Source organism: Ceratotherium simum, chromosome X (assembly GCF_057802395.1).
Source record: "Ceratotherium simum simum isolate JZ-2026a chromosome X, ASM5780239v1, whole genome shotgun sequence".
Taxonomy (NCBI): domain Eukaryota; kingdom Metazoa; phylum Chordata; class Mammalia; order Perissodactyla; family Rhinocerotidae; genus Ceratotherium; species Ceratotherium simum.
Window position 1 is genome coordinate 95,754,364 of NC_141940.1, and position 15,953 is coordinate 95,770,316.

The 15,953-nt window shown below is 35.9% G+C and overlaps 1 protein-coding gene and 1 pseudogene across 6 annotated transcripts in view; one reads left to right on the top strand and one right to left on the bottom strand.

Moving 5' to 3' along the window:
* The window catches only part of USP9X (ubiquitin specific peptidase 9 X-linked), a 171,921-nt gene that overhangs the window by 15,850 nt on the left and 140,118 nt on the right, over nt 1-15,953 (bottom strand). For all 6 annotated transcript variants that reach the window (XM_087426854.1, XM_087426852.1, XM_004435026.3 and 3 more), the window contains exons 31-37: nt 13,698-13,918; nt 11,050-11,240; nt 6,527-6,700; nt 3,968-4,109; nt 2,044-2,797; nt 1,102-1,225; nt 139-364 (exon numbers count right to left, since the gene is read on the bottom strand). In XM_087426854.1, the coding sequence (XP_087282980.1) occupies nt 139-364; nt 1,102-1,225; nt 2,044-2,797; nt 3,968-4,109; nt 6,527-6,700; nt 11,050-11,240; nt 13,698-13,918 (1,832 nt within the window). The remainder of the gene's footprint in view (nt 1-138; nt 365-1,101; nt 1,226-2,043; nt 2,798-3,967; nt 4,110-6,526; nt 6,701-11,049; nt 11,241-13,697; nt 13,919-15,953) is intronic.
* On the top strand, nt 14,050-15,380 carry LOC106802564 (large ribosomal subunit protein eL33 pseudogene; annotated as a pseudogene).

Below are 15,953 nucleotides of genomic sequence, written 5' to 3' on the forward strand. Positions count from 1 at the left end.
TCGCGTGTTGTGTGTGCATATGTGCAGACATGTTAGTTATGTAAACATCAATTAGATGTACATATTTTTGTGACTTCAACTTCCAGGAAACAGAATTAATTTGTAAGCATTTAAATCATTAGAAAGTTGTGCAATTACCTGACTAGAAGGTCCAGGAGATGCAAAAGGTGAAGGACATGGTCCATCTTGCAAGGAAAAATGTGCAATAAAAACTATAAGTTTTGCAAATGCACCCCTCACTTCTGCACTAGGGCACTCCAGAAGGTATTCAGAGAAGCGATTTGAAACATTAAAAAGGACATTATGAGCAAACCAAAAACGTACATTCTTGCTGTGACGAAGGAGAATACACAATGCGTCATACCTAAGACAAAACAAAAAAACTTATGAATATCAATTCAGTAACATGTTTCCTATAGTCTAGGGATGGGTCTCTTTCTATGAACCAAATAAAAATCAAAGACCTTCTTTTACTACTGGAGAGAGCAGCAGTGATTGCTTCTAATACTAACATTAAAAAGACAGATGAATATCATGACTTGGTCTATTCTCAGTGTGACAAAATAGATAGATAAAAGCTTATACAGTCCTCTACAAATCCATTACCAGTCTCTTCCTAGGTTCAATGACAAACAATATCTGCCCTCCAACCTTCCCTTAACATCTTCCTACTGGATAAGTAAGTAAAAATTGTTAAATCAACGTATCATAATGGCCTCTGAACTTTCACAATTATAAACTTAGGAAACATTTTAATTTTTTACCTTTTTAATCTACAGCAGAATTTAATCTAGGGAAGCTAAAACCTAATAATTTCATGGTTAAATAGCTTAGACTTAAGCATCATCCCATAATCTTTTGTACAGGAATGTCAACAACGTGATACAAAGTAATACTGCCAAAAGCCAGCTTTTGAATAACAAAAGGCCACGTTTAAGTAATTACTTCAATATGCTTTCTCTCACTATTGCTACCAAGAGTTTTTTATTCTGCATTCCAAATCTGAAAAAAGATTATCATGGTTTGGAAAAAATAAAGTAGTATATTAAAGAACCAAACTAAATGTTAGTATAATAGGAATGGAAATTCAAAGCAAGGTACCAATCACTGGCAGAGCCACGGATTACTTTCTTGGTGTGAAATCCTGTGGTAAAGAGGAACCTAGCAGCAAGCTGAATACTAATCATAGTAATTTCTTCTGCTTCAGGCAACAGGTGATCTTGCCCTATAAATAAAATGCAGATAAAAAAATTCAAACAAATTTCTATGTCCAAGCCCCATTTTCAAACAAGTCTGCATTCCCACTAATTTTCAGGAGTCCTAACTGTGTCAAAACCTCTTTTAGGCTACTTATGAAATAATTCTTAGTGGTTCACTAAAGCACGTTTCAAACTAATGCTTGAGTCAAAAACAAACTTAAAATAAACAAAAACTTCTCTGTTTCCAAATAGCAAGACAACATATACCACTCAAAGATGACAGTCATACGTTGCTTAACGATGGGGGTACGTTCTGAGAAACGCGTCGTTAGCCAATTTTGTCATTGTGTGAACGTCAAAGAGTGTATTCACACAAATCTAAATGGTGTAGCTGGGCCAGCCCCGTGGCTTAGCGGTTGGGTGTGCACACTCCACTGCTGGCGGCCCGGGTTCGGATCCCGGGTACGCACCGACGCACCGCTTCTCCAGCCATGCTGACGCCGCGTCCCACATACAGCAACTAGAAGGATGTGCAACTATGACACACAACTATCTACTGGGGCTTTGGGGGAAAAATAAATAAATAAAAATTAAAAAAAAAAAAAAAAATGGTGTAGCCTACTCCACACCTAGGCTATATAGTACTAATCTTAAGGGACCACCGTCATATATTCGGTCTGTTGATGACTGAAACGTCAGTATGTAAGACGACTGTAGTCATCTGAAATATGACTTTAAAACAACCAAAAGTAAAAAAACAAACATGTCAATGCCTGCTAAGAAATCCTGCAAGTAAAATAAGAATTATGCTTTATTATCAAGAAGCTAAATTTTTGATTCTTACCTGGAGGAGGATTTAAGTAAACACCATTACATGTAAGCAGTTTTTTCATAAACTGAAAATATTCCAAACTGTACTGCATTCGGTTATGCATGAATTGCACATTCTGTTTCCGTACACTTCTCTCAATGGCTGACGGCATAATAATCTGATGGGGTCTTGTGCTGATAGCAAGCTCTGATATATATCTTATCAACTCATCATCTTGGTCTATTGTGTCCAATCGTTCATAAAAAAGTATATAAGCATTCCACCACCTTTTCTGGCGCCTGTATGACATGCGCTTCATCATGTGATCAAATACTTCTCCCATGTACTCCCCACCAAAACACTGGTTTTTCATTTCTTCATCGTCATCCATTTTACACTCTGTTACATCTCCATCATCAAATTTATACCAGCGATTTCTCTCACCATCTCCACCATTCCTTTGAATGATATAAGAATAATAATGTCCCCCACTTGCTTGACCACTGTGTACAAGCACACCCACAAGTCTGTATTTTGTGCTTCCTGCCGTCTCACTTTCAGACTGCTCATTCTGTTGTATCAACTGACTCTCTGGGTTTACATTATCTCCTTCCAGCTTTGCAACACCTGCAACCGTGTAAGGTTCCATGTCCAGCTCTCGAGGAAATTCAAAATAATCATTGAACTTGATTGCACATTCTCTTTCCCAGTCATAGTCGAATCGTTTTAATTGGATAGCAAGAACAGGAGGTAATTTTTTAATTAGCAAGCGCTTTACAGTATCAACCTAAAATAAACAGAGTAAGTTACTAGATGTTCTGTTATAATCCACTGCAAAAAGACAAACGAACTTTAAAATTGTATTATTAAATTCTCTTAAGACTAGTATGAAATTATTTATAAGTGTAAACAACATGATAATGAACAAATCAAGGTAATTCTGTCACAGTTGATATTTTTAAAAATGTTAACTAAAATTAATAATATGAAAATGGCTTATGACATTTGTTACAAATTGCAAAAATTAGTGATATAGACATTACTTGCTGCCTGGTTTCCATGTTGTCATTGCTATCTAACCGTTATTACTTGTTTGATTATTTACTGTTATTCTAATAAAAGTGGTTTGCTGTGAGCAAACTGAAGAAACACAATAATAGCAGTAATAGTTATTGGGAAATTAGATGCCAGGTAATATGTTAAGTGCTGCCCAGTACTACTGAGCCTTAAGAATGAGGATTAGGAATAGCAAAGCGATTAAGCAACTTGCCTCAAGTCTCAGAGCCATGGGTGGGTGGTAGGCAGTATGGCTTTACAGCTCAAAGTCTCAACCTCTAGACTTTAATACCTCTCTAAGTGGTGTGTAAGGTCACAACAATAGAGGTGACTTGGAGGTGAGAGGGTGTGGGAGCCCAGAAAGATACACATTGTTTACTTTATGTACGTGTGAATTGTCTCCCCCAAAGAGCTGTTAAGTGCCCACAGATAAAAACTAATCAGGTGAGAGAAAAACTAATCAGGTGAGAGAAGAAATCTCATGCAGCTGAATAAAGTAACCTCAGCAAACTTCTTGGTCTTCACAAGTAATTCTAGACATGAGAGGAGAAATGTTTTCTGCTGTGGGCTCTGTAGTTTTGAGGAGTTCAACAGCAGTTTGGCTGGGTATAGATGGAAAGTGTGTAATTCAGAAAGGAGAATGTGATATTAAGCTATTATGACTTCTAAAATGATTCACTCTTATTTACCTGTTTTGCCTAGCCCTTCTGGCACAACTTTCTCTCAATCTTCTTTCCCTGATAAGCCTTTAAATCAATTATCTTAACTACCTCTCTGCTACCACTATAACGAAGCAGGGTAGGGAAGAAAAAGAGGGTGAATGTTGAAGACAAAAACAATCAGCTTCTTCCAAATCCATTAAATGTAATCATAATTATTTTAAAAAGTGGACAATTCGTACCTTTTTATTGCATTTTTCACAATGATATGCATTTGCACCTTCTAATAAATCTCCTTTGACATACTGTTCCAAAGAATCAAGAAGATTTTGGTGATTTCTAATGTCTACATTCAAAGTTGTAAAAGATTCTTCACACTCGTATCTAAAGATATTTAGGAAATGATCAAAAAAGATTTATTCCTTAGTTTTCTAAACACTTTATTTAGTTATGGACTTAATGAAAACTACATTTGCAATATTTATAATACAAAACCTTTAAGTCATAGAATGTTACCAAAAAATGACAGTTATCATTTACTGGTCACTTATCCTGTGCTGGGCACTTTATTAGGTTGTTTACACATTATACATACTAGGTTCTCTGTCTTCATTACAAACCTGCTAGAGAACTATCTATCACCATCTACACTTCAGAGATGAGGGAACAGGGGTTCAGAAAAGTTAATTTGGTCAAGACTAGATAAAATGGTGTTTTGAAGCATGGTCATTCTGGCTTCACAGCTTAAGCTCTTTATAATCTACCATGCTGTTTCCTCTGTTATCTGGTTTCCTCTGTTACCTGTTTAGATAGTAATTCATGCCAAGGCCAAAGCATGAATTCATCAACTTCTGAAAAGGATATTTTAAACTATTAATGGGCTGAAGTTTTAAATGTTCCTCCTTTTCTGTAATGGAAACCTTACTAAAGCACAAGTTTGAACACAAATAAACAGGGGACAAGCAATCTGAGTAGGAGCCAGAATCCCATACTGTGGCAATTTTCTACCAAAGGAATTTTCAGATTTTTGATGAGACATATTCATAAATTGAGACCATGGGATGTGGGGAATACATTCTCAACCATCAAATTCATTCATTCAATAAATATATCAAGGGTGCCTTCCATTTGTAAAGCACTGTGGAATAGTCAATGTTCAGACAGTCCTTCCTATTTTGTTTGATTAAGGGCTTAATAAATCTCCTTTCAATTTAGTTAGGGAAAAAAGACAGGTACACAAAGGCATTTATAAGTGACATGAATGGAAAATGAAGTAGGTATTAAGCAAATTGCTACTATAATCAGGGAACGGCCCATAGAAGAGAAAAAGAAAGTTAGATCTTATAACTCCAGTTAAAAAGTAGGACATTCCAAGACAAGAAGTCTGCCAAGTTTTTCTGTAAAAAGCCAGGTAGTAATATTACAGGCTTTTTCGGACCGTGAAGTCTCTGTGGCAACTACTCGACTACTCTGCTGTTAACAGTGAAAGCAGCTAGACAGTAGGTAAAGGAGTGGGTATGTTCCAATAAAACTTGACAAAAACAGATGCCAGGCTGGATTTGACCTATGGTCCATAGTTTGTTAACCCCTGTTCTAGACAAATAATGCCCTAAAACAGATAGACTTGAGACTCGTTATGTCACCTTCTGGCATATAACAAGAACAAGACTAGTTGTGGAGCAGGGATCTGAACCTTAGAGATCTTACTTAAGATCATGCTCTCCGGACATTTTAACTTAGCAAAGAAAACCAATAATTTCCAAATAATTTTGAAAACTGTCTAAAACAAACCAAGAAGGACTGACAAGAACAGATGACAAAAAGTTGGCAACTTGATCAGTAATTAAAAACAAGAGATTAAAATGACAATTTTATTGTCCACCTAATGCAAAAGGTCTTTCAAAAGGACCAACAGTTGTCCAGGTTACATGAACAATTATATGCCCTTATTCTCGACGAATGGTTTAACCTGATGGAAATTTCTCATTTATACAGTGTTACCTCTCTCCTAATCATTTCCCCATTTTCAAAAATGAAGCACCCCCACCAACCATGTACACACACAACCCACGACTAACATATAATACTGTTTGGGCTTGTAGAAAATACTATCTTACTGTGACATTTTGGTGAAAAAGGATTTCAAACCAACATTAATTGATAACACAAAAGAGAAGTTCCAAAGTAACACTTTCATGTAATAAGTATAAACGTGTATTTATCAGTAACAAACTTTAATAGTTATTTAACTATTTTCAATAAGAGCCCTTAATCAAACAATTTCCCTTTTAAGTCAAAACAACAATTTGTTTAGTCAACTCTTGCTGTAAATGTTTTGTTTGGAAAACATACCTTAAGGATAATGACAATAATCTACCCTATTTTAAAAGTCAATATTTCATTTGTATAGGAAATACTGCTCCATGTCTGTCTGTCATCTTCTAAACTTAAAAATAATTATAATATTGTAAACACACTAACTCTAAAATAAAGGGCAAATTTATAAGTAATACCTGTAGATATGTGCAAAATGCCATTTTACTTCCCCAGGAATGACCATACATGAAAGAATGTAAGAGTATGAAATAGTTAAGAGATTAAGTGGAGTAAAAGTTATTTGACAACAATCAAAAAAATGCCCACAGTACTAAGGTATGTACAGTATATAATTCATCCAGTCTCAGGTATTTAGTAATTGGTGGCATACTCTACTTTCATACATAACTACTAGCAAAAAAATTTTGTTTTTGTTAGTAAATAAACAGTATGAAATATACTTTAAATATGTAATTAGCACTTACCTATGTGGGCAGCCTTGGCAAATCTTCTGATCAGCAAAGGAACCTCCTAAGACTTTACTTAGCATAGCTGGATGTCCTAAGGCTTTCAAAGCTTCATCTAAACTATCCACCAATGAATTAAAAAATTCTAAAGCATCATGTTGTTCACGCAGATTAACAGGCTCACCCCAAAGCCTAAGAAATGATGGAATAAAATATGTAATGTGCAACACTCCCAGAACAAGATATACAATATATTTTTCAGGAAAAAAAAGCAATACAACCACAAATAACAGTATATAAACTGAGATTTTATTCCTCAACTACATGAGGAAGTAGAAAAAAAATAAATGCTCTTTACGTATTGAGTGCAGTGGGGGAGAAAGTGAGGCTCACAGTAAAAGTGGTACTATAGTGGGAAGAATTACCATAAAACTACTGGTGTGGTTGATGGACAGCATGGCTCTAAAAAGGATGGTTACTTTAAGCGATATGATATATGCATGCATTTTGAATCCAACTGAAGATGCTATTAAAATGGGGTGGTGGATCTCACTCTTATGTAGATGTTATAATTACTGTTTTATTTCTTTCATTTTGCTTAAATTTCGGGTTATAGATACAGTGCCAAGATTATATCTATTTACTCTTAATTACACTGATTTTTCCAAGTGAAAAGAGAAAGATTTGACTTCTTCTAGAGTTGATCTCTTTTGAGTAATCTGAGGACTTAAATTAGGCAAATCAACCTTGAGAAAACAAACTATCAATTGTGTGTACCACAAAATGAGGACTGATACTTCTAAAATTTAGGCACTGCTAGAAACTATCAATGACATTGAATTTTGTATTTACAGAGTAATATACAGAGAATATAAATGAATTCATTTTAAGTGAGACATATGACCACATTTTTTTTAAAATTTAATTAGTTTTTATTGAGGTAACACTGGTTTATATAACATTATGTGAATTTCACGTATACATCATTATATTTTGACTTCTGTGTAGACTACATCATGTTCACCACCCAGTCTAGTTGCCATCCATCACTGACAAATGTATTTTAAATACACTACAGGAACTGACTTTTGATATTCTTTTATAGTAGATAATCTCATTCCAATTATATTTTAGACTTTAAATTTGCACATAGTGAGTTTAAAATCAAATACATCGGTTTTTGTTAAAATCCATTTGTTTCATTATTGGAGATGACACCAATCCATTCTATTTACTTTCAAATTGTAGTTAACTCCCCATACTTTCAAACGTGTAGTCAACTATTAATTAAGAAGGGAAAAGGTACCTTTACAATGAGAGATCTGTTAAGACACCAAAAGATCAAAGTTAATATCACCAATAATCAGATAAACTGATACCACATGCCTCCCGATGCAATGCAATGAGAGGCATATAACATCACCTACACAGTTTTCTTACCAAAAAAACCCCACAAAAAACAAAACACCCACGTTTAACCTGAATCTAATCATGAGGAAATGATCACACAAATCAAGAAAGTGAGAGAGACTCTGCAAGACAACTGGCTTAGACTCTTCAAAAATTTCAGTGCCATAAAAGTCACTGACAAGTTAGGGAGATTATTTTAAAGAAGACTAAAGAGGTAACAATCAAATTCTTGTGATTCCTTCCAGGATATCAGACTAGGATTGAAAGAAAAAATAAAAAAAAGTCACAAAGAGTATTTTGGAGAAATCGGGATACACACTGACGAATTTCAGACATTATTAAATCAATATTAAATTTCGTGGGTGTGATAATTGTATTGTAGCTAAGTAGGAAAAAGTGCTTATTCTTAGAAGATAAATGTTGAAGCATATAGGGGGGTTAAGTGTCATGTTTGCAACTGAGTATCAACTGGTTTAGGAAAAAAAAAAAAAAAAATCAAACAAAAACCAAAACCCAAGTATACACATAAGCAAATATGGCAAAATGTTAACGCTTGGTAAACCTGGGTAAAGAACATAACATAAAGGCGATTATACTACTACTTCATCTTTTCTGTTGGTCTGAAATTTTTCAAAATAAAAAATTAGAGGTGGGGTGGGCAATGTGGTCAACTAACCCACATGTATCAAGAATATATTACGTGTCTCAAGTGTGGATAATCCAAACGTGCTAGTCTGACAAACTGTGAGATCCACTAGCATAGGGAGTAAATGAGAAGTCAAAAATGCAAATGAATTATAAGAAGAGAGAAAACTACTTATAACCGAATGACAAATTTTAAGACAAAAGCTCAAAAAGTGTGAGAGTAATTTGGAAGAGGAAGAACAGAAATGCTAAAAGCCTAATGGCTGAGATGGGATGAGCTAGGGAAGAAAGAGAACAGGAACAGTCAGAGAGGAGTGTGCCAGGTGATGGGACTGAAAGAGCAAAAGTAGAGCTGGGAAGAAGGGTGGCGCATGCAAGCCAAGAATATGGATTAAGTAGTGGCCTAGGCAGGGGAATCAAAGGAGTTTACATGATGAGTCATAGGGAAGTTATCGTACTATAAAGCAGTGGTTTCAGAAAGAAATCTAAGTCGTATCCTTGTAGGGAAAAGGGGAGCTGCTCTGATCGAAGTAGGGAAAGCGGACCAGAGTGGCAGCGTCAGGTGACTCTTTGTGTCCCCTGTTCTCAGCTGTCTGGGAGATACCTTGAAGGGATTCTAAGGAGTATTATTTTAAAAACCCATTGTGGGCCGGCCTCGTGGCTTAGTGGTTAAGTGGTTAAGTGTGCGCGCTCCACTACTGGCGGCCTGGGTCCGGATCCCGGGCGCCCACCGACGCACCGCTTCTCCGGCCATGCTGAGGCCGCATCCCACATACAGCAACTAGAAGGATGTGCAACTGTGACATACAACTATCTACTGGGGCTTTGGGGGAAAAAAGGAGGAGGATTGGCAATAGATGTTAGCTCAGAGCCAGTCTTCCTCAGCAAAAAGAGGAGGATTAGCATGGATGGTAGCTCAGGGCTGATCTTCCTCACACACACACAAAAAAAAGACATTAAAAAAAATAATAAAAAAAATAAAAACCCACTGTCATGAAAGATTATAGCCTTTTTCACACTCAGTACCGAGTTACGTGGTTGTACTGTGGTATTTTAACACAGTGCATGACATAATAGACAATGATTTTTAAAAAAGTGAAATAAATGAAGTTAAAGAAATAAGATCAAGATGTAATTGATGACTTTTAACGAAAAAGTTTTCTAAATGAAAGAAAAGAAAAAATGAATTTATCCCATCTTTCCTATAAAAATGTACATTAGGATAGCCAAATAGTTGGTGAAGGAAAGTTTCCCTTTATAGATCTAGTCTAGCTAATATAAACTTAGAATATTGCAACTCTGTAACCCCAATACTGTATTTAGGCAATGATGATCAATGGCTGTTATCATAAGAGAAAGAGACAGACACTATGTACCTCTCCTCACTGAGGTAAACATTACCACCTAAGAAGTAGCCTTGCCTACCCATTCCAAAAAAAGAATACCTCAATCTGATCAAGCCTCTAAATCTCACTGTCTATTTATAGGAAATACAGGGGACTGAGGAAAACAGAAAATACTAAAATACCACAGGGATCCCATCAATAAAATCCAGATGGTGGGAAAATTTACAGGGTAAACTACCTGTTTTTTTTTTTTTCCAAATAATTGCAAGGTTGAAAAAAGATTAGAAAAGACTCAAGAGTCACAGCAACATTTGCCATTTACAGACTTCCTTTGGATCCTGATTTCAAAAAACACACAGTAAAAAATAATTATGAGATAATTGGGTAAATTCAAAGACTAACAAGGATATTAAGGAATTTTTAAAAGACATGATAATAGTATCATGGTTACGTTAAAAAAAAGACATTAGAGATACATACTACAATATTCATGGATGAAACTATGTATTTAAGACTTGCTTCAAAACAATCTGGAAAGAAGTAGATGGGAACGTAGATTAAACAAGATTGGCCATGAGTTGACCACTGTTGAAGTTGGGTGATGAATACATAAGGGTTTATACCCTTCTCCCTACTTCTGTACACATTAGAAGTTTTCAAAATAAAAAGTTATTAACACCTTTTTTTTTTTTTTAATTTTTTATTTATTTTTTTTCCCCCAAAGCCCCAGTAGATAGTTGTATGTCATAGCTGCACATCCTTCCAGTTGCTGTATGTGGGACGCGGCCTCAGCATGGCCGGGGAAGCAGTGCGTCTGTGCGCGCCCGGGATCGAACCCGGGCTGCCAGCAGCAGAGCGCACGTACTCAACCGCTAAGCCACGGGGCCGGCCCAAAAAAGTTATTAACACCTTAAGAGACTAAAGAATGCTGCCTCTCCTTACTATGACACTTTCTACCTCCTCCTTTGGGGACAATGAGAAAAAAAACCCAACTGAGAAGCGGGGTTTGAATATTACTATTGCTTATATATTAAACATAAAAATGCCTTCCAACATATATTTTAGAAGTTTAACATTAGTGTATTGAGATGTTCATAAAGCTTTAAGCAGTATCCCTATTACTATCCATCCATAGTTTACCTGAACTGTTTCCAAAATCCTCTTGGCACATAGTACTGTAGTCGAGAAGCAGCTAAATGACCAAAGATGACCTGAAGGTGTCTTAGAACACCAATATTGTACTCTTTCCTATCTTCTGTTTTACTTAATGCTGGTTTGTCTTCAAATTGTTGAGGATATCCAAATACATCATCTCTGGGATCAACATTGCTCTAGAAACCAAAAAATACCATTAATGAGTGAATCTAACTTTAAAGTGTGGTAAAATATGTTGAGACAAATGCCAGTTAGTGAACGAATGATCTGTACTTCTATTTCTTATCTCCAAAGCACTTAACTTTTAATTTATAAATTTTAATTTATAGTATTATTGCTTATTCCCACCACTTCACGTAAGGAGTTGTCATAAAGGAATAACCCTATGTATTGAAGAGTTAGATAATACAGCAGAGTATAGTGATTAACTAAGACTGAACTGGACACAAATGCAGGTTCTGCCGCTTATAAGCTAAGTATCTTAGAGCAAGTAAGTTACTTAACCTTTCTAAGCTTCAGTTTTCTCAAGTGTAAATGAGGATACACATTCTTCATGTAGCTACTCTGAGGATTATATGAGATAATGTATATAAAGTGCTCAGAACTGTAAACATTCAATAAAATTCAATAAGATATACATATTAAGAGAAGCAGTACTCTTCAACCAATGGTGGTGGAAAAACTAGATATCAATATGCAAAAGAATGAAGCTGGACTCTTCCCTAACACTGTATACAAAAATTAACTCAATACGGATCAAACACCTGAAGGTAAGAGAACTATGAAACTCTTAAAAGAAAACATAGGGTAAAAAAAGCTTCACAACATTGGATTCAAGCTATGACTTATTGGATATGACACCAAAGGCACAAGCAACAAAAGACATATTGAACACCTCATGAAAATTAACAACTTTTGTGCAAAGATTGGAACGCTTGTGCACTGTTGGTGGGAATGTAAAATGATGTAGCCACTATAGAAAACAGTTCCTCAAAAAACTAAAAATAGAATTACCACACGATCCAGCAATTCCACTTCTGGGTATACACCCTAAAGAACTCAGAGAAAGGTCTCAAAGCGGTATTTTTACACTCATGTTCACAGCAGCATTATTCACAATAGCCAAAAGGCAGAAGCAACCCAAGTGCCCAGTGATGGATAAATGGATAAACAAAATGTGGTATACCCATACAATGGATTATTACTCAGCCTTAAAAAGGAAATTCTGACACATGCTATGTCATGGATAAACCTTGAGAACATTAAGTGAAATAAGCCAGTCACAAAAGGAGAAACATGGCATGACTCCACTTACAGGAGGTACCTAGAATAGTCAAATTCATAGAGATGGAAAGAGATTGGTGGTTGCAGATCAAAGGTCTGAGACCCTTGATAGAGGAACAGACAATATCCAGTTCCTACCCATGAGAAACTTACATTCTAGGGAAGGAAACAAGCACATAGGCAAAAACCAAAAAACCCAAAGAAATCCACAGTGCAGTGGGGTGCCGAGACAACATAGAGCAGAGGGTACCATGAAGGCAAAGGTGGGACGTCTTATTTGAACTTGTATCATGTTTTGTCCGCCTTGTTTACTTCTTGCTGGTACAATTAGCTATCTCTACTCGTGCTTAACTCAACATTCCAGAGATATGATGGGCTACAGAACTAGAATTTCAATTTCAATTTTCACTCAGAGCAGTGGTATGAAGCTTTTTTAAAAAGTAAAAATGCTTAGACCCCAATTCCTGAATGATGCGGTTCAGTAGATCTCGGGAAAGAGTTGAGGCAAGTGTATGTTTCAGAAGGCCTGTAAATGATCAACTACCTCAGAGCAAATAGTTCTGGTGACTGAAGGAGAGGGAATGAGGAAAGAACCATTCAAGATATTTACTACAACTAGAACACACTCTTGGCTTCTCTCTTCAGTTCTCACCAACACTATGAACAGGAAAAGGTAAACTAAAAATCGAAGCAATACAGGGTAGATAGAAACATGACCACAACTTAAGTCTTGCCATATTCTCTTCTTTAAAGAGCCATGCCACAGTTATGTCCACTCTGATCTGCCACTACAACCTGAACTTTCCCATAGCTTTTTCCTGCATTTTTTCTATTTGGTAGGCAGCCTTAATTTTGCCACGAGACCATGTAATATTTAAAATAGACATCTGTTTCCTAAGCAAGAAGATCTATGATCTGGGGGAAATGTAAAAGTAACCTAAAAGTAAGCACAGATAACGAAACTGGCATAGTATACAACTTGGCATAAATTAATGGAGATATATAATTTAAACTATCAAATACAAAAGTGAAAATATAATTTAAACTATTATTAAAAATGAAGATTCTTATCATTATACAAACTCCAAATTATACTAAACACTTCACACAAGAGTATATTAACTTGCTTTAAAGACATATAAACTATCATAAAAATTAACTGTAGTTTAAAGTCAGGTAGATAGTGAACACTATATTATGTCAAGAGGTAGCAGTTCATACCTGAAGATTCTACCTTTATTTTCAAATATACATCAACATGTCCAATGAAAGTACAACAGTTTCTAAGAGAGAACAGTATCCAGTATCAGAACTTCAAACAGAAAACAAAAGCACTAAATAAAATTTACCTCATTGTCTTGCTTCTCATCCCCAGACATATCATCATCTACATCACTACCTGTGCCTTCAATTGCAAGAATACCATTCCTGATGGAGGGAATCATGTAGAGCTGCTGAATCACAGAATTCATGTAACAAGTAGCACCAGCATTCTTCAGTCCCACAAATCCTTTTGGTGGGCGGGGTCCAACAGGTGGCAGATATTCCCACTCAGTAAGTGCTTCACAAGCTGAGAGAAGATAAAAGATTCTTATAGGATGAATACAACCATTTTGTCCACTTTCAGCGCTATTAAGCTGATAAATTAACATTATCAACAAATGCAACACTCCTATAGTCACCTGAAGCAGTTCTACAAGCATGCAGTTCACCCTCGACAAACCTAAGTATAGAGCAACACTTACCACTATACAGATTCTTATCCCACGATCCACGAACCCATGTTTTATCTGATATTGCCTCCAAGCCAATCTCAGAAGCAGTCTCACAATATGGTATGATGCTAATTTCTACGTGCTAACTTTACTCTTAGCTTTACTGTTTAGTCATTATGAACTTTAATTTTTTCTACTTTTCTATGTTTTTAAAAGTGCCTTCAAACATTCTGGCATGAAACGCTATATAAATACATCAAGATTTTTATAGCTTGCTCAATTTTAAATAATCCTAAGACTACCTGGGTTCACATCCAGGTTCAGATACTTATCAACTCTTTCACCTTCAGGTAAGCCTGTTTCCTTCCTAATAAATGTAGTAATAAGACTAACACTTGGTTTGCCTATAATCACAACGTTATTTTGAGGAACAAATGAGATAGTGGGTTTGAAAGTTCTGTGAGAATTATATATTACCATACATCTCCCTCTACCTAGTATAAACCTGGAAACAATGTAAATATCATTGTCTACAGGACAAGTTAAATAAATTACAGTATACTGAACTGAAAGTTATATAGCCAATAAATGGAATTAGGTAAATATGTGTTGATAGTGAACAATCACAGATATATTAAAGGGAAAACAAAGTGAAGAACACTGTGTGTACTACATGCCAATCTGTGGTTGAAAAATGAAACAAAAAAAGATCTTGTATGTAGATTTTGCGTACACAGAGATGCCGGGAGACAGACATGAACTGATGCTATTGCTTACAGTTATCAATGGATGGGAGCGGGGCATGGGGGCCGGGCAGGACTCGAATGGGCAGGAAACATACTTTTTAGTATATACTCTCTTTGGTACTTGAAATTTTTACCATGCAAATTTTTGAGATTTGTTTAAAAACAAGTGGCCTTTCTCTTTCTGCCATCTTGGAGCCTATGGAGATGTGCTGGGAACAGGACTTCTAAAACAGCAAATACATCTGGAAGGCTGTGGTCCAAGGCTATTTTTTCTAGGCTATAAACAGGGTCCTCCGAAACCAGCCCATAGCTCCTCTTCTTAAAACTGAAGGTGTTCATGTCTGAGATGAAACTGAATTCTATCTATTCAAGAGACGTGCTCACGTGTACAAAGCCAAGAACAGCACAGTGACTCACGGCGGGAAAGTGAACAAAACCAGAGGAATCTGGGGAAAGGTTAACTCATGGCCATGGAAACAGTGGCATGGTTCGTGCCAAATTCCAAAGCAACCTTCCTGCTAGGGCCATTGGACACCGAATCCTTGTGATGCTATACCCCTTAGGGGTTTAAACTCATTGAAAACTAAATAAGGAAAAGTATGGATTTGTTTTAAAAAATGAACAAACAAAAAACCCCCCTTTAAGTTAAAACAAAACCCACCTTACTATATATACATTGGGTAAAATAAATAGCTAAATAACCTTTTAAGCAGTCACTTTAATCAGAATCTCCTAAAATGCGATTAAAACATTCTTATATTCAGAAATACAACATATCAAAATATAACTTGACATGCTTACTACAATCAATTGTATTCTTAAGATTTGTAGATAGACAGTCGTTTTCTCTTAAAACAAAACAGCCTCCTTTGTGTTTGATTTCTTATTTCTCCTTTTTCAGTCATTTTATATTGCCCTCATCTCTTCTGAGCGTCAGTTCCATATCTGTAAGATCTGGAGTCTGCAGCCTATTTCATGGGCTTCATGTAAGCATTAACTGAGGACATAAAGTGCACTAGACTGTTTTCTCACATTCTAATTTTTAAAACCAGATTGTCTTAGAGTTCATATGAAAATAACATTAAAGAGCTTCTACATGAGGTCCTGAAAGGTTTTCCAACGCATGCAATTTGAGTTTTATGTT